This window comes from Peromyscus maniculatus, chromosome 5 (assembly GCF_049852395.1).
Source record: "Peromyscus maniculatus bairdii isolate BWxNUB_F1_BW_parent chromosome 5, HU_Pman_BW_mat_3.1, whole genome shotgun sequence".
Classification (NCBI taxonomy): Eukaryota; Metazoa; Chordata; class Mammalia; order Rodentia; family Cricetidae; genus Peromyscus; species Peromyscus maniculatus.
Window position 1 is genome coordinate 102871948 of NC_134856.1, and position 26559 is coordinate 102898506.

Consider the following 26559-nt stretch of genomic DNA (forward strand, 5'->3'; position numbering starts at 1 on the left):
GGAGCTGTGGGTTGTAGTCTGATTATCCTTTGCTTTACATCTAGTATCCATTATGAGTGAGTATTTACCATGTTTCTCTCTCTGAGTCTGGGTTACCTCATTCAGGATGATATTTTCTAGTTCCATCCATTTGCCTGTAAATTTCATGATGTCATTGTTTTGTTTTGTTTTTGTTTTTGTTTTTTTACAGCTGAGTAGTACTCCATTGTGTATATGTACCACATTTTCTTTATCTATTCTTTGGCTGAGGGACATCTAGGTTGTTTCCAGGTTCTGGCTTTTATAAATAATGCTGTTATGAACATAGTTGAGCAAGTGTCCTCATGGTATGATTGAGCATTCCTTGGGTATATGCCCAAGAATGGTACCACTGGGTCTTGAGGTAGATTCCCAATTTTCTGAGAAACCTCCATACTGATTTCCAAAGTGGCTGTACAAGTTTGCACTCCCACCAGCAACGAAGGAGTTTCCCCCTTATTCCACATCCTCTCCAACATAGGCTGTCGTCAGGATTTAAACAGGGAGTGGGGTGGGTGGTAAAGGGGAGAGGATGGGGGATGAGAACATGAGGGAATGGGATGGTCAAGATGAAGGAGGGATAGAGTGGGAGAGCAATGACAGAGACATCTAGATAGAGGGAGCCATTATGGGGTAAGGGGAAAAGCTAGTGTGACTTGGGCTGTTTGGGGAACCTCTGGCAGTCGGATCAGAATCTACCCCTGGTGCATGAGCTGGCTTTCTGGAGCCCATTACCTATGGTCAGACGCCTTGTTCACCCTTGATGCAGGAGATTTGGTCCTGTCTCAGCTGAATGTACCAGACTTTGCTGACTCCCCATGGGAGGCCTTACCCTTTGGAAGGAGGAGATAGGGGTGGGTTGGGAGGAGGAAGGCTGGGGGGGGGTGGGAGGAGGGATGAGAGGGGGATCTGTGGTTGGTATGTAAAACAAATAAATTTTTTTAAATAAAAAAGATAAAAAACATAACAATCAATGTAAAGGGTAAAAATGTTAATATAAGATGTGAAATTTTAAAACTGCTAGGAGAAATCACTTTAAGATATTGACATAGGCAATAACTTTTTTAATGGGGCTCCAAAAGCACAGGAAATATCAATCAAGAACTATAAAATGGAATTACATGAAATTAAGAAACTTCTTTATATCAAAGGAAACCATAGAGTGAAGAGACATCCACAGAATGGGGGAAAAAGTCTTTGTAAACTATACATCAGATGGGAGATTAATATCAAAGATAATAAAGAACTAGAAAAATGAGACATCTGAAAAATTTATGCTATCAAATATGGGTTAATGAACCGAATAGACGGAATAGGAGAAATCAAAATGACAGTAAATACTTTTTAAAAGCTCAATATCCTTAGCCATTGAGGGAATGTGAATTTCAAAACTGACTTAAGATTTCATCTCACTGAAAATTTCAAAGAATTGCTTTTTTAAAAGATTCCATCTCTCCCTAGTCAGTGACTATTGTCAAGAGAACAGATTCTGGCAAGGCTGTGGAGAAAGAGGAATCCTTGTTCACAGCTGGTGGGAATATAAACTGATGTAGCTACCATAAAAAATGAATATGGAAGCTCCTCAAGAATCTGAAAAGAGAACTACCATATGAATGAGCTATCTTACTCTTGGGTACATACCTGAAGGATTCCAAGTCAACATACCAAGGAGGTGCCTTCATCTCTGTGTCTATTACTGAGCTATTCACAATATCCAGGAAATATCTTTGAGAAATGACTGGATTAGATGAGCCCTGCCATAATGGTATACACTTTTAATATTAGCACTCAGAAAGCAGAGGCAGATATATCTCTTAAGCATTAAAGGCCAGACTGGTCTACACAGAGAGTCTCAGGCCAGGCAGGATTTCACAGAGAGTGCTCACCCATCCAGCTCTCGGGTCTCCAGGCGCCTCCCCTGGCCCCGCCTTGTAGGCATGAAAGTTGCCAGAGTCTCAATGGGGGTTGGAACTTCCAGATCCAAGCTGGAATGGCTACCCACTACACATGTCTTTAAAAGGAAGGGGTGGGCAGTTGAGGTGGAACTAACAATGAATGAAAGTAATCAGTATTTATAAATCTTATCAATGTGGTCACAATACTATGGGTAGAAAGACAATGGTGTATTTTTGTGTCTTTTTTGTCTTCTGTTTTAAGCTGTTGGTATTTTGGGATTCTTAAAAAGGTCTTCAGGTTAACATTCCTCTGCAAGCTAAAAGTCAGCCCAGCCACTTACATCATGGACCACTTGTTTGTATAGTATACCACTTCATAAGAGTGAAGTAGGACAAGAACAAAAGAGGTATCTTAATTAGTAAGTTGATATTGAAAATAAATTTTCATCACCCAGTTATCACAATAGCCACCAAACATTCTAAATTGCCAGTGACTTCAAACAGCCGTGATTTCTTATCACACAACTATGAGTCACCTGTCTAGGTCAAGTTCTGTTGGTTTTAGACCCAAGTTCTGTATGAGACCCTGGTCAGCTCCATATGTGGTTTGTCTTTCATAGGTAGACAGTCTGTCCAGAGCACAGTCTTCTCAAAAGTATGGCAGAATGCAGGAGGCCAGTACACTCTGCACAAGCATACTTGCTACATCATGTCCTCCACTGAACCGGAAGTGACCATTGGTCACACTCACATGACAATAGTCCAGCTCAAAGCAGAAGGAAGTCTATCTGCCTAAAGTGGGAGATGGAAAGGAGGAAGGATTTGCTTTGTTGCTTTTATGAATTACACATGTTGAGTTGAGCTGCCATGGAGAGCACAGAACACTCTTCCTGGTGTTATTCTCAGCAGCCATCTGTAACTCCAGTTCCAAGGGATTTGATGCCTTCTTCTGGTCTCTGAGGGCATGGAACACAGGTGATGCACAGACATACAAGCAAGAAAAACACATACATACATAAAAAATTAAAATGAGTAAAGACTAGTTTTTTTTGAAAAATTATGAATGTCAAATATGTATTGAATGAAAAGATAAAAATACAGAAATTATTAAGAACTTGCTTTAAAAAAAAACCTCCTTTATTCTGCCAGCTAGAGAAAATTATCCTAACATTTAAATATCAAAACTGTTTTTCAAATATTTCTAAATGTTGTAACAGGAAAGAAGACACAGTGATAATAGACTAATTTTGTGAAACCATCTATCACCCCACATGTTGGACTGTTCTCGGTACTTCTCCCTCTCTTCCCCTGCACCATCACGATACATATATCTGCATCTATGCATATGTATGTGTTTAGTCACTGGAAATTTCCAGTTTGTCAGTTAGCACTCAGTGTTGCCATTATCTATGTTTCTATTTAGTCTGTAGCTGATTGGCTTTATTGATGCTCCACAATGCCCTTTTCAGTGAACATGCTGTAATGTACCAAACCATTGACCCGTAACTGGATGTTGAGCTGCTTCGTGCTTTTGGACTATAATGAATTATGTTCCCCATAAAAGCACTTCCTATCTGAAAGAATTGTTATGTACAGAATTTCATCATTTATAAAAGGAGTCAGCCTAGGTATGAAAATTATGTCCAGTTGATATACATGAGGTATGTTGAGCTCAGTGGTCTTAGGTTTCTGTTGTTTGGCTTTTAGTGATTGTGGCATGTGTTAACAGTATAAACTACACCTCAAGCAGTATTTCTAGAGTCAAGCTAGGCAGACCAAGCCTCAGAGCACTGTCTGTGCATTCATTAAATCAACAAGAGCTATCTTTGAGCCCTCTGTGCCCTAGGCCCTGTGATGGAAGGAAGTCAGGTCCTCTCTGAGCTTGCTTACTCATAAGAAAAAGCACACTAGCAATGGCAACTCCAGGCAGTCCATGCTGAGAAGTGCACCTGCCCCCACCATGAAGGGAAGGCTTACTGGAGGAAGAAACCCACCTTTTAAATGGAAGGAGGCTCACAGAACTAGGAAGAAGTGTCTCAATGGTGGAAAGACCACGCAGATAAAGGCTTTGAAGTAGGAAGTGTGATGAAGTTTAATTGAAGCTCACAAAACACAGGGAGGAAAACCAAGAGTAGCTAGGAAGGTGTGTGGGAGGTGGGTCTTCAGGGGCCTAGAAGCTACATTGAGGAATGCATAGTTCATCCAGAGCTCTTAAAGCTGAGAAATGCACTCATCAGATTTGAATTGCAGAAAATTCTTTGTGATTTCAGTTGTTAGGGCAGATTAGTTTGGATGTAAACTCAAGCAAGGTAAACTTGGCCTAGGAGGCTGTTAGACTTGTAACAAAGTATCTTAAACTGCAAAGTAAGAAATAAAAAAGCAGACCACTCTGATGCCATCTAGAACCAGAAGAGGCATGCATCCTGATGACCACTGCTAAAGAGATCACTATGTTAATCAGTTTCCATCACTGTAACAAAATACCTGAAATAATTAGCTTTTAAAGAGAAAAGGGGTTCGTTAGTTTTGGACCTTTCTGTTCAAGATTGATTAGCCTATTGTATCAAGACTTCTGAGACAGCATAATGAGAGCATGTCACAGAGCAACAATCTTCTCCATGACCAGAAAGCAAGTAGTCAAAGGCTCTCATTGTCCCCTTCAGGGGCATACTATTAGTGACCTGGGGACTGCCTGTTAGTCCCTCTTATCCAAGAGTCTACTACCTCCCAAGAGCAATCAGTTGAGCACCCAGCATTTAACATATAGGCCTTTAGGGAACTTACACATACATGTGTGGTGTCTTCAGCAATAGGAGCCATCCCTTGACCCCCTAAGAGGCAACCAAAGGCCACATTAATAGTCATCAATAGTTTATATTGCTTAGGGAATCATGTGGACTTCCCTGACCAATCGTTTGAATGGAGTTTTCTCATGCCCAGTACTGGGGGTTTCATTAGTTTATGGCTCTTGTGGAGAGCATTGTCAACCCAAGTGGTGTAATTCCTTTTATATAGATATAGATGATACAGATATAGATAGGTACTCATTCTTCTAGATATTATGCATAATTTTAGGTCAATATAAAATATGATTCCTTGAGGCTTTATCAAACAACCTCGTGTTACCTGACTCTTGTCCCTCCTTCTCTTGAAACCATATACACACAAACAACAACAAAAAAGACTCAGCCAGTTGTATTTGTTTGTGTATACATATACAAACATATATATGTCTATGTAACATTAATAATCAAAGATGAGAGGCTATCAACTTGAAAGTGGGGAAGGGAAGTGGGTGGGCCCTCGAGGGGCAAAAAGGAGGGGGGAAATTGATGTAATTATATTTCAATTAAATATATTTAAAATTAATAATGTATTTGAAAAATGCTGACAATTATATAAAAGTCTAGGTAAAAAATTATTTAATATTTTGTGATAGTACAATTTCTATCACAACTGCTCAGTTTTGCTGTTATATGAAAGCAGCCACAGACAATATGTAAGTTAATTAATGTGGCTGTGATCCAGTAAAATGTATTTCCAAACCAGGAAGTTGGCAGGATCTAGCCCATGGACCAAAATGTCCTGTCCAATAATAACTTCCTATAAGAGGAATTGGTGAGCACATGTTTAGGGCTATAAGAAAGCAAGCCATTCTGTCCCTTGTGGGAGCACCCAGCATGCCTTGCCTTTGTTTTCCAGTACAACAGAAAATATCCTGTCCCCGTCTCTACACTGAAAAGAAAGTATCCACTATGGGCTTTCCTGCAGAATCTTCTCTACCCTGACCTGCCACCCTCTAGTTAGGCAGCTCACACCCCAGAGGGCCTGATCATGGTAAATTAGGTTAGGAGTGTGTTCATCTGGAAAGATATTTGTAGCTCAGTAACAGGAGAGTGGCAAGAGCCACCTTTATGGTTCTCAGCTTCATTCTTCTGAGGCCCTAGGATGGTTCTGCCCCTTCCCCCCCTGATAAACAGCCTTGGCTTCTCTCCAGCATGTCTAAACCTTGGTGATCAGGTACAAATCAAACTACCTGTCTCAGAAGGAAGACCTCAATTTATAAAGGTTTCAAAGAAAAATAGAGACAATCAAAGAATGTGGATGCTGTTGTTGTAGACTTTGTTTTGTTTTGTTTTTCCTTCAAAGTAAAAACAATCACAGCTTGGTTGCTGTATCAGAAAAGAAGACAAGGTTGAAAGATTACATAGAGACCAACAGTAGGTACCCCCCTCCTGCTTGCTCGCCCATCTGCTCAAATGTTATTTTCAAAAGAGGAAATGCTGCCTCTCATTGAACCGGAATTGCATGATGGGTTGGGGAAGACAGGGGAGGAAGAGAAGAGATTCTGAAAAAATCAATTTCTCAAATGTTTGTTTTGCTTGTGAAACTGTTGCTTGTCCTATTATAACATCTTAGCACGACTCCTGATGGCTGTGGTCTGTAGGGTGAGGAACACAGACTGAATTTCATGCTGGGTCAAGGACAAAATGAATCCTTAATCTGGCTGCAGAAAATGCATATTCACCCGAGAGCAGGCAGCTCGGTGTTTAAGCCCCGTGTGCTTCATTCCTCTTTGAGATGATTCTGTCTGTCAGCTCAGTGACTCTTTATTAGCCCACAAGCAGCACAGACAGCATCAGGCCTCCTACCTCGCTCCCTCACTCCTCCTGCTTCCCATATTCTGGATTTATCAGGCACTTAAAAAGCTTCCACCATGCATAAAAGCAGATTTTCATGGTACCCATAAAATATGGAAATTCAATCTGAGTTAACTGCATGTCCACTCCTTAAATATCTGAGCATTTTGAGTACTTTTTAAATTATTTTTTAGAATGAGAAAAGGCTGTTGTGTGATAAAAAACTGGACAAAATTACATTTCCTGCCTGTCTGACATCTTGCAGGGCAGTAGAAAAAAAAAAAGATGCTAAATGGTGAGAAGTCATTCTTCAATTCTGGTTACCACTCATTTATTCTGGCAGAGAAAGACAATTGTGTTAGCCACGGTGAGTTCCTTTCCCTAGCAGCCATCAGATCACAAGATAAACAGCATTCTTCTGCTCCCTTGCCCTATTCTTGAGTATGGGTGACATGGCCTATTCTTGGCTTCTATGCCCTTCTCACTGTGCTCAGAATGAGCACGTTGGTGGATCTTTTCCTTCCAGTATGGGTGCAAATCTAGACTCACCATTTCAGCCCCTACTGCCTTCTGTGAGAATTAAAATGCCAGGTATCCATGGTTATGAAAATCTTCAAGATGGAATTATTTTAAGTCCTGTCTTAGTTAGGGTTTCTACTCCTATGAAGAGACACCATGACCATGGCAACTCTTATAAAGGAAAATATTTAATTGGGATGGCTTACAGTTCAGAGGATCAGTCCATTATCATCATGGTGGGACATAGCAGCATGCAGGCAGACATGGTGCTGGAGAAGTAGCTGAGAGTCCTACATGTTGCAGGCAACAGGAAGTGGTCTTAGTGTCACACTGAGGAAAGCTTGAGCAAAAGAGACGTCAAAGCCCACCCCCACAATGACACACTTCCTCCAACAAGGCCATGCCTACTTCAACAAGGCCACACCTCCTAATGGTGCCACTCCCTTTAGGAGCCATTTTCTTTCAAACCACCATAAGCCCCATACCTCTGAAAAGCATTTGTAAGTACTTTGCCCACATGCCTGCTCTCCCAACCAGTAGGTGGTGATTTTCACAGTGTAACAGTCTATTCCTGTGCTACCGAGTGAGCTACTAGGACTAGAGAACAATTACTTGTCCTCGGGTTACTCATATCTACACTTGGCTCCACTCACTTCCAAATTAACCACTAAATGGATCTCATTTAATTTCTCCTGGAAAACTCTAAGGATCTCAAATCCATTGGGACATAGAAAGAGATTGGAGAGATGGCTCTGTAGTTAAGAGCACTGGCTGGCTGCTCTTCCAGGGTTCAATTCCCATCACCCACATGACAGCTCACAGCTGTCTGTAACTCCAGCTGCAGGAGATCTGACACCCTCACACACCTCACACAGACATACATGCAGACAAAACACCATTGCACATTAAATAAATAAATAAGTAAGTAAATAAATAAATAAATAAAATTAAAGTAATCAAAATGATTTGGTATTTGAAGAAATGTTTGGCCTCCTTAGCCTTCAGGTAAATGAAAGTTAAAACTGCTTTTGGATTTCATCTCACAAAAATCAGAATGGCTATCATCAAGAGAACCTATGCCAAGTGCTGCCAAGGATGAGGGTAAAAAGTAAGCTGATGCACTTTGGCAGGACAGTAAACTGGTACAGGCACTGTGAAAGTTGATGTGGAGGTTCCCCCAACAATGACTAGAACTACAATATAGTGGCTGTGTGACTATACCATTATTGTCTCTGCCTCCTGAGTACTGGAATTATAAACTCATGCCACCATACCTGGTGTGAGTCTTGATGATTAAATAATTCCCCCAAAGCCTTCATCTAAAATTGTGGGCATTAGGTATCAGGTTTTACATATGAATTTGGAAGGGATATCAAAATTCATATAATAACAAATGTAAAAATGAGATAATATATAACTCAATGATATGTGTTCATATTATTACTATAGTTGCAAATTTATCTTCCCAGCTAGATTTTTAAGCTCCCCGAGGTGTCTTTTTCACTCCTAGAGTCCCAGTCATTTCTCCTTATCTATTTTTCTCTAATCTTTAATAATGAAGTAATGGGCACATGTCTTCCCAGCCACAGACTGTACTCAGTTTCTACTGTAGCCTAGTGAGATCTTCTTACTAAGTTATGAACAATGTAGGGAATGGAGTCAGAGAGAGCATTTTTGTACCAAGATCTCTCCATGGACATGTGGTGCCACATGGTCTTGGTATGTAGTGTAGATCAGTCTCAAAAAGCAAAAATGATAGCAATATATCAATGACCAAAATATCAAGGTTCCACCATGACAAAGGGGAGTAATTACCTCATAAAAGTGTAAGATGTTCTCTTACCCTTGTTTTGCCAAGTCAGAACCCAGCAATGAGGAGTCATCTGTGAAACATAGTGAACTCTCACCAAACACAATATGGACTACCATAATCTTGGATATCCTCCAGAATAAATTTCTGTTGTTTATAAGGCACCCAGTCTAAGGTATTTTGTTATAGCAGCTTAGTGGACTAAAATAGGATCTTAAAAGCCACCTGAGAGTTAAGAAGGCTGTTGCCACTCACCAGTTGTTTTAAATTAGGCTTCATTTGGACGAAGTCATGTTTGTTCATTTTCATACTGTGTAGGGTTGCATTGCAACCAAACTGAGTAACCACAATGGAGACAAGATGGTCATATGAAGCTTACAATACCTATGATCTGATCTTTCTCAGAAAGGTTTGGCCAACTTTGCCATATTGCTAGCATATTGGGGACAATTAGTTGAGAATACACAAAGCGGATGGTAGTGTGGAAGAGGACATGCAAGGGAAGAGAGTGGGAAGTCCAGGTAGGACTCAGGATTTAGTTAACTTCTGCTCCATGAGCAGCAACTGGCCAACAGAAATGGTATAGTAGGAGGAAGATTATATGACAAGGCTTAGCATTATGAAGGGGAAGTGGAGGCTCAGGGGACAGCAGGTGTTTGGGTAGGGTAGGATAAGGGACAGAGAGGGTGCTGGGGAAATGAACAAGGCTATGAGGAATAACAGCAGCACCTACCCATTGATGAGCATTTATCAAACTTGGCCGGTCACCATAGTCATTGGGACCCTTAAAATGTAAGATTCTAGGGCCCCATCATAAGCCTGCCCAGTCAAGAGCTGTACCCTAAAGAAGCTCGCACAAGATTCAGGGCTATGAGCAAGAAGGGGAGGAGGGAAGTGGTGAAAGGCTAATCAAAACTAAGGATGTGTGAGAAGCCCTTATGGAAACCCAGTATTTGATACGCTAATTTAAAAAGATCATTTACAGTAAGCAGTTTGAATGGAGGGACCCTGCCTGGGCAGACAGTGATTCTTCAGAGGATATGGATCATTAAGTAAAAATATCAATGGCAAGTATTGGCTATCTCCCTACATGGATGCTCCAAAGGCCCCCAAAACAACACATGCTATTGCTATTGCTCATGCTTGCCTATCATAACTAGATGGTAAGACCTAACTGTGGAAGACACAGTACACTTTGGATACAGGACATAGAAAAATCAACCTGAAGTTGACTTGAAAGTTGTCTCCATGCTAGTTAGTTTTCATATTGCCAAAAGGTTCTACAAGGGATGCTAGAGGAAAAAAGCATCCATGAACTTACCTAACAGTGGCCACTGCATGCTACATCCTGGAAAAATATATCACTGGTATTATAGTAGTATGATTGTTGGGGGATAACTAATCCCTTTATGATAGCATTTGAGGCCTGGTGCACAGGAGAGAATTCATGCTTGATACTATAAACAGGTTCAAAAGTCATTGACTTGGGAAGTCATAGGTTCTGGGGATATGGAGAGGAACCCACTACCTGTTGTTTTACTGAACAGACATGCCAAGCTGCTTCCTAAATATTTATGTTTGTACTGATGCATTAGTGATGTTCTCAACCTTGGTCAGAAAAGCTTCTTTTTGCAGTGGGGAACAGTCAATGCAGAGAGTCAGGACTGTTCAAAGTTCTAAAAATAAATCACAGGTGAATGCTCAGCCCTAAATAGGATTACCATACCAACTTCTGTAAGGTTTAGGAAACATCGTGTGAAAGGAAAACAGCACGAACACAAGAGCTGGAGGGTGAGAAAGAGGGCTGTGAAATGCTGTCTTCTGGACACAGTACAGCTGATGAATGAACTCACTGCAGCTATGGTTATCTGCACAAGACCTGGACATGATCAAGCCAATCAAAAATCCCAGCATGGGTAGAGAAAGGGTTCATGAGGCTCCACCCCTATCCCAGGAGCTATTGGCAATGGATTGTTGCTGGAGGAGAAGCAGTCATTTTTCTTTAGGGGTGTGTCCACTCGTGGGTTGAAAATGTGCCAGCAAGCAGCACTAATTGGACTCAGTGAGTTTTCAGAAGAAAAGAAAAAGACATTTAAGTGGAGAGGAACATTTTGGGGGCATCCAGAAGGAGTGGAGGAGGGCTAGTGATCAAGATAAATTGTATATATGTATAAAATTGTCAAGTAATAAGTAAATATTTTTTAAAATAAGCTCCTACAAGATTCTGGCCCATAATGGCTTAAAAGAGTAGGAGGAGAAGGGAGGAGCAGGGTCACTGGACAGAGGCTAAGGCAATAACCAAGGTTCATGAAGAGTGTGTGACTTAGTGCATTTTCTACTATAGGTGATAAAGACCATGGCCAAAAACAACCCAGCCAGGAAAAAGTTTGATTCGCATATCCCAGATCACAGCGCCCTGAGGGAAGCTAATGCAGGAACTCAAGGCAAGAACCTAGAGGCAAGAACTAAAGCAGAACCCTGGAGGAATGCTGCTTGCTAACTTCCTCCACATAGCTTGCTCAGCCTGCTTTCTTATACCACCCAGGACCACCTGCCCAGCGGTGGCACTACCTCCGTGTGCTGGGCCCTCCCAAATCAATCATTAATCAAGGAAGTGCTCTACAGATTTGCCTACCGGCAATCTGGTGGAAGCATTTTCTCAAATGAGGTTCCTCTTCCCAGGTATGTCTTGGTTTACATTGAACTGTCAAAAACACCAACTTCCACAGTGTGCAGCAGTGTATTGTGACAACACAATAATGTGTTGTGATAAGGTAATAGAAGGAAAGAAGGAAATGAGAGCATTGTTTGTGATCAGTATAGTGAGCAGAGAGAGCCCAGCTCAAATGGACATGGTTATTAGGTGGACCTAGTAAGATCTCTCAATTCTTACATCTCTAACATGAATGAAAACTTGGACTTCATCTAGCATCAAATTCCATATATTATCTGGGGGATTTGGGAAGGATTTTGATACCCCAGACGATTTAAGTGGAACTGCTTTAGAAATAACCAAACCTGGGACTAGAGAGATGGGTCAGAGGTTAAGAGCACTTGTTCTTCCAGAGGACACCCCTTGGTGGCCCACAACCATCTTTAACTTCAGTTCCAGCATATCTGATGTCCTCTTTTGACCTCTGCTGGCACCAGGCACACAATCATATACATAAAATGAACAAACCTGAGACAAAATACATATCCAAACTTTTGCAAAGATCAAAAGATGAAAATTTTATGAAAAACAATTTTGGTTGTTTTTTTTCTGGTCCTTGAAGAATTTATTTTTCTGTTTATGAGAAAAAAATCACTGTCCCCCATAAAAGAACTGATTTCTGGGGTTTTTGCATAAAAGTAGGACATTTTAAACTCCTGTTTTCTTGTTTTTATGAATCTGGATAGAATTCTTCAATCACCCATAAAAATAAAATGAAAAATGAAATAAAATAAAAAAAAACTGGTGGAAGAAATGGAGTTGGGCAAAGTCCAGTTGTACAATGTTCTTACTTAGTATGAAACAGTTATAGAAATTCATTCTTCACCTCATTAATTGGAGAAATAAAACATAGGGTTAGCATTTAAATGATAAATTGTAGAAAAGGGAAAAAAGGGACGATTCAAAGATCTGACAAGGTAAAAAAAAGCAATTATGCAAAAAATTGCAAGATTCAATGCTCCCTGCTATTCTATGTTCTTCATATTTTTCATCTGACTATGTTTTTCCTGCCCTCTTAAGCCATAGGGTCAAAAAGAAGACTCCATCCTTGAAGCCTTAATGGGCACCATGATAGATGACCCACAGTTGAAGTTTTAGTGGGCATCATGATAGATGACCCATAGTTGAAGTTTTAGTGGGCACTGTGATAGACAATCCACAGTTGAAGTTTTAGTGGGCATCATTATAGATGACTCATGATTGAAGTTTTAGTGGGCATCATGATAAATGACCCATAGTTGAAGTTTTAGTGAGCACCATGACAGACAACTCACAGTTGAAGTTTTAGTGGGCACCATGATAGATGACACAGTTGAAGTCTTAGTGGGCACCATGACAGATGACACAGTTGAAGTTTTAGTGGGCACCATGATAGATGACACAGTTGAAGTCTTAGTGGGCACCATGACAGATGACACAGTTGAAGTTTTAGTGGACACCATGGTAGATGATCCATAGTCAAAGTTTTAGTGGGCACCATGATAGATGACCTATAGTTGAAGTTTTGGTGGGCACTGTGAAAAATGACCCACAATTGAAGTTTTAGTGGACATCATGGTAGATTACTACAGTTGAAGTTTTAGTGGGCACTGTGATAGACAACCCACAGTTGAAGTTTTAGTGGGCATCATTATAGATGACTCACGGTGGAAGTTTTAGTGGGCATCATGATAGATTACCACAATTGAAGTTTTAGTGGGCATCATGATAGATGACTACAGTTGAAGTTTTAGTGGGCACTGTGATAGACAACCCACAGTTGAAGTTTTAGTGGGCACCATGATAGATGACTCATGGTTGAAGTTTTAGTGGACACTGTGATAGATGACCCACATATGAAGTTTTGGTGGGCACTGTAATAGACAACCCACAGTTGAAGTTTTAGTGGGCATCATTATAGATGACTCACAGTTGAAGTTTTAGTCGACATCATGATAGATGGCCCACAGTTGAAGTTTAGGTGGGCACCATGATAAATAACACAGCTGAAGTTTTAGTGGGCATCATTATAGATGACTCACAGTTGAAGTTTTAGTGGACACTGTGATAGATGACCCACATTTGAAGTTTTGGTGGGCACCATGATAGATGCAGAGGGGCTGTTGTTATTGGTCTGCTTACCTGTAACATGGTTTAAGCTAATAAATGTGAAGACAGTTTGTTACACTAGGTTTGCTGGTCTCTTTTGCACATAGTACAGTGAGTTTAATCTTGTGGTTTACATCTGGTACTCCCAGTGTTTGAACTTCTTCCCTCCTCTCTTCTTTGTCCTCTTCTAGCCTTATAGGACTCACTGTTTTCATCTGTTCTAGCCAGTATAACAAAATATCTTACACTGGATCATTCATGCATGAAAGCAACTTATTATCCACAATTATGAACACTGAGAAGCCCCAGATGTTTAGTCTCTGCTGAGAGTTTACTGTCTGTTTCAAAGATGGTGCTCTTAGCTGTCTTCTCAGTTGGTGAAAGGGGACAAAGAAGAATGTGTCAGGTTTTCTTATAAGGGCACTAATTCCATTCACAACTGTAGAGATCTGGTGACTTACTTTCCAAATGCTCCAATTCTTAGCACTCTTGGCATCAGATGTGAGTTTAACATATGAATTTTTAGGAGGCCACTTAGACCTTAGCATTCACATTAGACATATGCTTACAAGATTCCTTCCCACTGAACCACCTGTAACACAAACATACTTTCTGCGTGCTGCCACAGTGTCCTGGACTTCCTAATTTTCACTGAATATTTGCAAATCAAACTTCATGCACATTTATCTTTTCTAAATGCTTCTATCAACCAGTAGGTGCCTTAGTAAATATAGTTTTATTAGTAATGAAGTTGTGGCACAGAGAGGTGAAGGAATACCTTAAAGAATGGGAATCTCATCGGCATCCCTATACAATGGATTCCATAAGGCAGCAACTCCGATGTGATACTTGAGGTCTCCCTCCCTCCCTCCCTGCCCCCCCCCCCCCGTGTGTGTGTGTGTGTGTGTGTGTGTGTGTGTGTGTGTGTGTGTAGTGAATCCTAACTCTACAGGGATCTTCCTTCAATCTCATGCATCCTGGAGTATAAAGCGTACAAAGAAAACTCACAAAGTCAAACTTCTTTGTTGAAATTTAAACATCAAAATGTTATTTTATGACAACTGTGGTTCATAATCTAGCCTGAGATCCCAGGAGAAGGAATTGGGTGATATATTTATTTGCTTTTCTATTCACAGAACTCCATGTGCCCATCATAGACCTCCACCATGACATGTTCATCGTCACAGTGCCTCCTGTCCCCATTGGAAGCCAGAGCAGATTCTGAGCATCTGAACGTGGGGTCTCTTTGCGTCTGTTTGGAGCCAAATAATTTTTAGTTTTTATCCCCAAAACACTCATTCTGCACTCTTCATATGATAGATGTAGCCTCCATAAAAAGGAAACAGAGTTGAAAAAATCAAACTGAGAATCTGTGAACTTTTCCCCCAAAGTTCAGAGACTAACAGACCAACCAAGGTAACTTAAAACTCTTTTCTACAATTAGCACTCCAATTCAGCCACTTTGATTTCATAAAATTTTGAAACTTGTGAGGACTGTATATACACATATAAGTACTAAGACTGGGCATGGTGAAGATCATCTCTGCTCCAAGCCTTTCTCTCCCTAATTCCATCAAGCTAGGTTCAAATCCAGCCTTATTACTTATCAGCTCTGTTGCCTGGGTATAGTATTCAAACTTCCTTAGTCTTGTTCAGCTGAGCCTTTGTTGGACCTAGATCTTATACCACATGGTACAATGGATTTTTTTTCTGTGAAAAAAGGTATAGAAATCCCGTGAGGATCACATCAGCAGCCATAGGATCCAGGGTGGAAAGGGACCTTTCCCACCCATCTCACTGGGTTAGTGACTGAACACCAATTGACTGCCTGCCATTTGGTTGAAGGTGATGTCTCGGCTCCTTTTCAGAAAGGAATACTGAGAAGGGAATATTGGTGGTGTGTGTTCACAAAGTCCTCTTATCTTTTCCTTTTCATTCAGGGAGCAGTAGTGTAACCCAGGCTGGCCTCAAACTTTCAGTTCTCATGCCTGGGTTACAGCTATTTACCAACAGATCCTGCTGAACTCAAGGAGATGGCAGAAAAGGAAGGAGGGAAAGGGAGAGGGAAATTCTTCCTCCACAGTGTTCTGTTAGTAAGTTAAACATTTTGCCCCCGTTTCCTGTCTCTGTACCTGGCATGTAAGAGGACTTCAATGCTAGTTACTTACCCTGTCTGAAAAATGCAAACATCACCCAGAAAAAAGCACGTTCTAGCGCGCTTGCTGATGGGTACCAACCATTTGGTTACAGAATGCATTCGTGCAGCAAAGCCTGAAGGAATGGGGCCAGAGCAGAGAAGTGTGCAAGAAAGTCAAGGGAGCTCTTTAAGTTGGATAATTTGATATTTGTATATGAAAAGACATTTGGGTAGTGACAAGGATGGAGGACTTGAACAGTCAGTTGGCAATATGGTGATGCTCGGGAACTGAAAAGCCGTTAGCAAGAGAAGCTCACATGCACCACCTGCAGCAGGATGAAGGAACTGCATGCCAGTGAAGTTGGGAAATCTATGATCCCAAGGTCTTTTTGTTTCTGATTCTTCAGATTTGAGGAACCAACTCAACAGCTACTTCTTTCTTTCTAAACCAACAATTCCTTTTTGTATTCATTAACTGTTCAGTTCCTGGTAATTGAATATAAAATTCCTATTTAACTGATATTTTTCATATCGTTTCTTTTCCTGATAATGGCTACCCATATATACCTTCAAATGACACCATACTGTTTGAAAATAATCAGTTCAGGTCTAAGCCAGTTATGTATGTTAGGAAAGAGAATACTTTATGAAAATTGCCTACAGTCTTGAGGGATGGAGAGGACAGACTGCATGCCTTCAACGAGCTTCCTTTGTCGTTGGAGGACTGACGAAACCAGATAAAACGTGGTTGATGTCATTGTCCTTTCTCTCACTAACAAAGCTTCAGAGTAACCCAACACCAGCTTGCTAACTTGATGACTTCAGTCATGCATCAGGGGTGATTTGGGTTAGAGACTATGAAGATACATTGTATACATTTATGAAATTGTCAAAGAGCAAGTAAAAATTACTCTTTAAAAACTAGTCCTGAATCCAAATTATTGTATTTTTCTTAATGGTTATTAAAATTTAAAAAAACTGGTTTTTCTCAATATATGAAAACAAACACAAACAATGTTAAATGAAACTGCTACAAAAACTAGTATAAATATGTTAATTACAACATATAAATTTAGTCATGTCATTGGAAAATACAGAGGAAATCATGAAGCAATGTACTAGTCAGCCTGACCCTGTCTGAGCAGTACAAGTTCTTTTAACTGGAAAATTTTCTGGGTAAATATAGTCTTTCCACATTTGTGCACTTAAGATACATTTAGGAGACTTTCAAGAATATGAATGCTCAAGAGGAATAAAAAGGAGTTGATGAGGGAAATCTTCATTTGCCTTTCTCCTGCTGGAAATGCCTTTGGTATAATGTTGCATGAATGTGGCTTTTACTGTTTAATATGATTTAAATGTTCTCCTTTTGCTCAGGATTTTCACACATTTGTTATTAATGGCTGTTGTTTTTCATTTTTATCTACCAAGCTAACTAAGGAAGTGGGAGGTGGGGATCTGTGGATGCTGCTGTGGTACTACTCAAATCATTTCTGTTATCTGACAATAAACTATATTCCTTGAAGCCTGGGACAATCCTCTTAGAAAGAGGCGGCTCATCCTAAGCACATGCTGTGTACTGTGTTGGTCTTTCAACTGGCTACCCAATTCCTCACTGTGTCTTCAGATCTTTCCCAAAGCCCTACTGAGTCAGACAATACTGAAGCCAAGGAACTGCTAGAACTGTGTCTTCCTTGACAAGCTTCTGCCAGAAACAGTCAGGCTTTGCCAAAATACCACGAGTGAAATCTAAAACATTCAATGAGGGAGACACAGCTCTAAATTATTTTGAAGTTATTCAAACCACCGGAGTTAAATCTGTGCATCTGGTCTGCCCAAGACTTCCAGGGCTACAGCCATGGAATGCAAACTCCCTGGGGTTCCAGCTGCAATTCAGCACCCGCTGCTGTCCAGCACAGCTTAAATGCTAATTAATACAGCTAGCGCCAGAGCAGTTTGGGCTTCCTGTATACTAGCAAGGATTTCAGGAACTACCCCCAGTAAATGAGACCCAGTTCTCTGGAGAAATGAGCTGAAGGAATGCTGGGGGCTTGAAGATCACAACTCCAAAGACATTATCAACTGCCCTTTCCCCACATGTCTTACACATCCCCTCAACATGTCCTCTTCCCCAGTCATGTGACTAGTTGGGGAAAACAGTGAACAGTGGCTGCATAGAGTATGGAGCCATGTGTCAAGGTGCTGTATTCAAATCATAGAGTGTGCTGCCCTTGTAGAGCTAGACATAGATCTGATTCCCGGGGTGAAGTCCTTCCCTTGCTGGTATTTTTCAGAATGACCTTCTCCTTCACTATTATTTTAAGACAGAGTACTAGCCAGTTCTCCCCATGCTGGCAGAGTTCTTGTCTCACTCCTTATTGTAGAAGAAAGAACAGCCCCACCAGACCCAAAAATCTAGTTCCGTCTGGGTTTCCAAGTCAGTGACCTCTTTATGGACAGAGAAAAGGGTAAGGGCAGAAGGGAGGGGAGGAGTGCATTCCTTCTCTTAACTTTTAACACATCTTATGGAGAACCAGCTCATAAATTCTGCCTACATCTCACAAGCCATTTGCTTACTCATATATCTGCTTAATACAGCTTATGAGTTTTATCCACTCTGTTTGCTTTCCTTGCCTTCTCGAGCAGAATTGAATATTCCCAAATCCTACAGCAAACATGCACTGTAAGCAAAAAGATATAGGGGGGAAGCAAAACAGACAGAGGAAGGCTTTGCCCCACAGTGGTAGAAGAAATAGAAGCCATAACATAGAGTAGCTGAGTCCTAGCAGTAGAGGAGTTCAGAGCAGAATGTGTGAGTGGGAAGCACCAAGGTGACAAAGTTTCAGTCATGGATCTCTTGCTCCTCTAAGATAATTCTAGCAGCCTCTTTTCAAAGAATCCATTTCTGTTCTCTGAAGGAGGTAACTCCCAATCAGCATAGCTGTACCTCAGGTAGCCATCCTTCTTCACCATGCCCTTCCTCTTCCAGATCCCTGTGCTGGAAACCACCGTAAGGTAAAGGTCAGGATGGGGGAAAGATGCAAAGCAATACGGGAGGGTCATGGCTGCACTTGAACACCTCTTAGTTATGTGGCTAATTTTGACAAGTCAATTGGCATAGTAGAGGCTTCTAACCACATCTGTTTAGATATGCTCCTTCTAGAAACCAGACTCCTAGAAGGATTTGTGCCAGGAGCCACTTTTAAAGGAAATAATAAGCAGTCATAGCAGAACAGTTTTCTTCCACAAGTTCATTCCAGGCGTAGAACTGTGACTGAAATGACCATTCCTGGAACAACATTCCAGGCCATAGGCTCTCAACACTTTGCAATAGTCACAGGGGACATAAGTCCATTTTCTATTGCTAATGATGATAAAGGATAAACTATAAAGAAGTTTACTTTAGCTTCTGCCTCTGAAGGTTCAAGGGCTAGGGGTTACATGTGGTAACCTCCCCTTGCTGGCAGTGAGGAGGTAGTAGGAAACATATGATGACTGTGAACACATGTGTGTGTGCCTCCCCTTATAAAGATGACAGCATCCAATCATGGATTTCCACCCTAGTGACCTTATCTAACCCTAATTATCTCCTCAAAACCCTACCTCTAAACAGTCTGGTTCTGTTTGTTCTATGGATGCCTCCCACTGGGGATTGAATTCTAACAGGAGTTTCAGAGGTTACACACCATATTCACACCACAGCAGGTGTACAAATCTTCTGAGATGATAGTGTTAGAACAGATCCTGGGTCCCAAGAAAATGGCTACAAAATTCAAAGTATTTTGACAAGAGAAAAGTTTGATTTTTCCCCGAAGGGTGTGTGACTATGCCAAATCAAGCAGGCAAGCACACCCAGCATCGGGCCCACTCCTAATGCAGAGAGGTCCTGTGCCTCACTGTGAGTGGTCAGAGCCTCACACTGTTATGTGATTGGCCAACTCACAGAGGTACAGCTGATAAGTCAAGAACAGCTTTGGAAAATGGCATGCAACCTTGATCGCGTGTTTTGATTTCAAAATGTGCAGATCCTGGAGGAAAATGCTGAGTGGTTTCTTTATCATTTTTAAAGTGGAGTTTTGTGTTATTTAGCCCTTTGATGGAAAAGACAGAACCTTTTGTTTCCAGTTCCCACAGTAGGACATATTGAATATAGCTGCATATTTATGGGAAGAGAAGCCACAGCCTGATTCTCAGAAGCGCTTCAGAGTCCAAGGGTCCAGAGGCATCACCTTAGTGACTAGGGGCATTCTGCTTGACTGTCAATACTGTTTTCAGGGCAACTGCCTTTTAAGCAATCAACTTTCTGATGTTCTCAACTGAAAGATGTAGGAGACCTCAGAATATTTCAGGATTGGAGATTTCCTGTCCCAACTCATCCCTCTCACATGCGTGAGACTCCATCTGTTCCTCTTACTTCACAGGACTAATGGAAGCCAGTGATTCCTACTATTGTGGATTCTCAGGTGACAGCCAGACATGGGTCATCTTCTTTAAATGCCAAAGGCTCAGAAAGACAGACAGATGGAGAACCAGCTTATGCTGTAGGTATTCTCATCACCAGCACAAAACAAGTGACCATCTGATAATAACTACTTTATTATTTCTTTCCTTTAGAAATCCTTCTTCAACTTGCCATCAGCTCTGACCGACGAGCTCAACTGGCCCCAACTCTCTGGTGTTACTGGATTTCTGGACTCCACTAGCGGGTATGTTTTCACACTCACATACTGTTTGCACACTCACACACTGTACACTCACAAACAGTAGCTTATCTGCATAAGGAGAGAATAGGAGATAGAGCTTGCTCCTACACTGTGAAAATGAGAATCATTTTGAGTTGATTCTAGAGATATCCAAATCATGCCACTGACATGGTCCAGCCACTGTAACAGGCTACGGTCTACACTGAAGAGGGAATGTTCCTGCTGGGGGCTGCAATTTACATCTGATGGAAAATACTCAAACACAACAGTAGATTTTTCTGACTGCACATTTGATTCAAGAAACTGACAGTAACAAAAATAATAGATAAAATTAATTTTCGAATCATGGGGTCTGTTAATTATCCTGGCTTCAGTGCTCTAGATTTGAGCACAGGTCATGACTCAATAAATCAGTTTGCCATGAGTGGTGGATGTTGACTGAGAACCCAAATTGTGTATCGCAGGGCTACACCCAGCATAGACACCTAAGGTGCTATGGAGGTTTGCAAGCATTTCTGTATGATAGAAAGTCCCAGGTATGAAAGGTAACATCTCTCCCAACGTGCTAATATTTACAATTGGCAATAAGCGTAAGGACTATGGCAGGCGAGTGAGTTTTTTGTGTAAACAGAAGAGGGAAGAGCAATGGCAGAAACATGACCAGCACTCTCCAGCTCAGGCAATAGCAAGAGAGCCAGAGGGCAGCAGAAGTCAGGCCGTGGCAATGAGGGGAGGATAAATGTGAGCAGGCCTGGTTTCCAAAGCTGCAAACAGCAGAATGCCCGAGAGTCTGCCATTTATAGTTTTAACAGGTGTTTCTTTATTGTTTGACAAAGAACATCACATCCCATAAATAATGTGTTTATTACCTGTACTCATTCACTTGGAAAATACTCATTAAATACTTACCATAAATTAGATATGGATACCATAGGACTTTTCATGGTGAGTAAGATGTGTCCTTTCCTGCAGTCAGTTACAATCAACAATATAGACGAGACAAAGGGTAATGACAACATAAGGTAGATATGCCAATGGCAGGTTTGGCACAGAACCACTGGGCTCAGTGGGCAGGTGCTTGTGAAAACTATCCATAGTTGTTTGAGGTGCAAAGCAAGGAGCTCAGTCTCCAAAAGAGACTGGGGTCATAAAATGGGTAGAGAAGAAACCAGGAAATAGAACCAACTTTAAAAAAACACAGTCATAACTCTATAGGACCTGCCTGTGAATATAAGGAAAGCAGAGCTGTGTTTTCAAATTATGTTTCATTGTCAAACTTAACTATTTTTTTAAGTTAGTTCTTGTTATGTATGTAAAATTTTCTAGTAAATCAGTAAGTGGGGTTAGTAAGAAGTAACTGCTGGGAGTACCTTGGTGGGTTTTAGGGTCAAGGAATGCGCAGTGATCACAACATGGAGTGGGGACAAGAGAGAGACAGAGACAGAGAGACAGAGCAAGAGAACAAGAGCATGGTCTGTGGTGGAAGGGACCTTTAATGGCCTTTGGCAACTGATGATGACCAAGCTGCTAACACTGAGTTACTGAAGGCAGGCTGAGGGGGTGCCTGATTTCTAAGAGAAAATATATAAACAAAATAAAAAATAAGATAAAATTTATTTAAAAAAGAAGGAAGAAGAAGAAAAAGAAGAAAAGAAAGAAAGAAAGATCGAGCCCTGACACAACACCTCTAAATATGCTTCTGAGTCCACTTTCTGTTGACCAGCTACTTCTGGGCACACAGCCTATCCTTAATAATATACTTTGTTTCCTAGTGAGACTTCCTAGAAGAATACTACATTTTCATTTGCAAGTGGTTTTCAGTTGGAGATAGTTTTTGAGTTGGGGATGGGGGACATGTATCTGCTTCTCCTTTCAGCTCTAGGGCTCCATCTTGTTCACATTCATGCAGGCCCTGTGCATGCTGCTTTAGTTTCTGTGAGTTCATGTGAGCTTCGATCATGTTGCTTTAGAGGGACTGTTTTCTTGGTGTCCTCCATCCTCTTTGGCTCTTACACTCTTTCTGTCTCTCCTTCCACAGGGTTCCCTGAGCCCCAAAGGGAGGGATTTGATGGACTTCCCATTTAGGGTTGAATGTTCCAAGGTTTCTCACTCTCTGCATAATGTCTGGCTGTGGGTCTCCATATTTGTTCCCATCTGCTGCAGGAGGAAGCTTCTCTGATGATGGCTGAGCAAGGCCATCATCTATGAGGATAGCAGAATGCAGTTAGGAGTCATTTTATTGGTACTTTTTTGTTTGTTGTTGTTTGCTTTTCAGTAGTAGTTGGTTTTACCCTAGATCCATGGGCTGTCTAGTCTCATGTTCTTGGTCACCAAAGCAGTGTCAGGTATGGGTTTCATCTCATGGAGTGGGCCTTAAATCAGATCAGACATTGGTTGGTTACCCCCACAAGCTTTGTGCCACCATTGCTTTAGTATATCTTACAGGCAGGACACCACTGTAGATCAAAGGGTTTGTGGCTAGTTTGGTGTTTGTGTTTTTCCATTGGTAGTGTGTAAAGTACCTTCCTGTACCAAAGATGCTAGGATGTAGGAGTGAAAGGCACTAGCTCAATTCTCCATGTTCAATGAGTCTCCAGCAATGAGGTCTTGCTGTCAGTTTCTGAAAATCAACCTACATCTTGGCAACAGCCTGTGTTGTTTGCGAGTTCCCATGGGACCCCTTTGGCCAACAACCCAACTGGATATAATCCAGTCCTGGTACTGGAAGCTTCATTTGGTGACAAGAGATGGCCAGTTGGGGCTGTCTCCAAGTTATTTGGCTATTTCAGTTAGATTGCCTTCATAAATGTATATATTTTTATGAAGGTTCTACTGCATTAGGTTTCTACACTACCCCTCAAATGGCCCTTAATTTTGGCTGCTTTTCTTTATATTCCCTCCCTCATTCTCCTCTTCCCTCTCCCTCCTCACTCAATCCTCCCATTCCAATCCCCCATTCATCCATTCACTTTATAATACACTTATTTCTCTTCATTTAGGAGGCCAGCAAGTCCAAGGTGAAGGTGCCAGCTTCTTGTGTCTTCATGTGAAAAGGACATCACATGACTAGTCCCAAGCAGCCTCTTAGCTCAAGTTTCTATTCCTCTTCTTATAAAACCATTGATCCAACCACAGCGTCTCCATTCTCATGACCCTATCCAACCCTGGTTATCTCCCTAAAGCACCTTCTTCAAGTACCATCGACAAATGAATTTGGGGATTAAGTTTTCAGGTCATGAACTTTCTGAGAACACATTCAAACCATAGCAACATTTCATACTGGAAGTGGCCATCCAGCTGTGGAAGTCATCTCTGTTCTGGGCTAGTCTGTTAACACAGCACCCTGAGCTCTGTATTGTTATCCATAAAAAAAAAGCTGTCTGCTTGTTTGGCTTGCTCGGTGCGACTCTACATGCTCTCTGTAATATTTCTACGGAGGCTGAAGGTACACTGCACAGCTGGCGGTTCTCGTGCTTTAAACATGCGCCTTTGCCCGCTGTGGGGCCTCTGGCTGTCTTTTCACCAGCTGTTTCGATGCACTACACTTGTGTTCCCTGTCACTCAGGTGGAATGATGAACAGGCTATCTAACTCCTATTTACTGAAAAGGAAAACCTCTAGAATACCAGTTGCAATTAGGTCATCCATTAAGGAGAAACATTGAGAGCTGACATTCTTTGTGTATCATCATTCGATAGACTCTTCATGAATGGCGTTACTATTAAACCATCTTATTATGCCATCATGCAGATAATCTGTGCTAGGCTGTTCTTTTTATTAAAGGAAGGAAAGGTTTAAAAGGCATATAAAATATCCCAAATTAACATATAGTTGAGGCTCTCTCCTAGTAGAAAGAGGAAAATAAAAGAAATATTGAGGCAACTCACTTACCTAGAATGTATGAGTTCCCGAGTGTCCTGGCTGGAATTTTGTCATCTGACACAAGCTAGAGTTATCTGGGAAGAGGGAATCTCCTTTGATGAAAATCTCATTGATAAAATGCCTCCATAAGATTGCCTGTAAGCAAGTCTGTAGGACATTTTCTTGATTGATGTGGGAAGATCCTAGCCCACTGTGGGGCACACGAGTGCAGTGCCCGCCATTCCTGAGCAGGTGGTTCTGAGTTGCATAAGAAATAAGGCTGAGCAAGTCATGGGGGAAAAGCCAGTAAATAGCATTCTTCATGGCTTCTGTTTTAGTTCCTGCCTCCAGGTTCCTGCCTTGACTTCCTACCTCGGCTTCCCTCAAGGACTATGACCCTTTCCTTTCCTCCCCAAGCTGCATTAGGTCAGAGTTTAATCACAACAATGGAAAGTAGACCGAGGCACTGAATCTGGTACCTAGCACCACAGAAACATTTAAAGAACAAGAGCAGTGTAGACCAGTGGGGGAGTTGGTGGAGTTCTCCATTCAGCTGGGCCTTGGGAATGTGCTCCCTGGCATCTACAGTGAGCCTTGCAGCACGAGTATGAACCATAATCTTTAGAAATGTACCTCATACAAGTATGAGCTTGTAGTTGATAAGAGAAGCTGGCTCCGATCCTTCTTTTCTCTGTCAATTGCTCTATCCTCTCAGAATGTAGTCTCTCTGTCATAAGCTGAAGGCAAATGAAATTCCAGACATAGCTCAAAACCCAAACATGACCCCTCACTTAAATGAATTTTGAGTTCCTTTAATTGTGTTGTCATTAATAATATCTGTCCCCTTGACTCAGGCTTCAGAAATTCAGTAAGTGGCCAACCTTAGAATAATGTGATTTTCTTTTTTTCTCCACTGTGACTCAAGAATGAGTTAAGCAAAAAGAACATAACAACTGTGGAAGCTGGCAGCTTGACTCTGGAAAGCAGAATTAAAAGTGTAAATGAAAAGTATCTTTACAAGATAAAAAAGAGTATCTGTGTCCAGATAACTTTCAAAAGCAGTTTTGTGTAACAAAAAATACCCTAGGATGAAGAACAGCACCCAAATATCTACTACTAGGGTGAGGCTCTCATTTGAGAGCAACATCTACAATCCCAAAGTCCCCACAGTACAGTGCAAAGCCTCCTTCTCTGTTACAGGGTGCTGCTGTGGTTCACAGCCAGGATGGAATGGCTGGCCTCTCGGCCTCTTTCACATGATAAAGCCCAGTTGGGCTGAAGTTTCCCCCAGGGTTTAAGTTTAGTGGTTCTAGGGAGATGGGATTCTGCTATATGATGGGATTTTAGCCACTTTGCAGGCAATACTTGAGGAAAGAGACTACTGATTTTCCTCTACACACGTCTTCTTCACATCTTAACCAGACTGTCCTTTAAGATAGGATGTAGAAAATCTGAAACATTCTCAGACCCATGAGGCAGAGTTTGTGAGTGGGAAAGGGCAGGCTCACACACAGTAAGTTCTGCATTGTGTGATACCGGATGGCTGTAAAGTGACTGCAGAAATGACCTCTTGTCATTATTGTTATGACTATTATCATTATGTATATACCCTTCCTCCACAGCAAATTACAAGCAGGAAAATAAGTGAACCCAAACATAACAAAAGTAACCACCTCTTGTTGTTTCAATGGTTACTGAAGGACAGTCAGCAAATGCTTTCTACTTTAATAAGGTTTATTTGTGAGTCATAAGTATTTATTCTTTTTTTGTTTTTGTTTTTGTTTTTGTTTTTTCGAGACAGGGTTTCTCTGTGTAGCTTTGCACCTTTCCTGGAGTTCACTTGGTAGCCCAGGCTGGCCTGGAACTCACAGAGATCCGCCTGCCTCTGCCTCCCAAGTGCTGGGATTAAAGGTGTGTGCAACCACGCCCGGCTAGTATTTATTCTTTTTTATAATCCACTGAATACAATTAGTGCTGCCCATATATATTGCATGGGTGTGGTGTCAACCAATGGGGCATGAGCAACCTGCCACTGAACACAATTAGTGCTGCCCATATATATTGCATGGGTGTGGTGTCAACCAATGGGGCATGAGCAACCTGCCAATAGCCATAGCCCCCCCCCCAAAAAAAGTGGCTCTCCCTCCCCCAACAGCCATCACTGCTTGCCAGAAGC

General features: G+C 41.4%; 1 protein-coding gene across 1 annotated transcript in view; it reads left to right on the plus strand.

The window, feature by feature from the left end:
• Nucleotides 1–26559, plus strand: part of Aoah (acyloxyacyl hydrolase) — a 206510-nt gene that overhangs the window by 109572 nt on the left and 70379 nt on the right. Inside the window, exon 12 of the mRNA XM_006988896.4 lies at nucleotides 20435–20526. Within this exon, the coding sequence (XP_006988958.1) occupies nucleotides 20435–20526 (92 nt within the window). The remainder of the gene's footprint in view (nucleotides 1–20434; nucleotides 20527–26559) is intronic.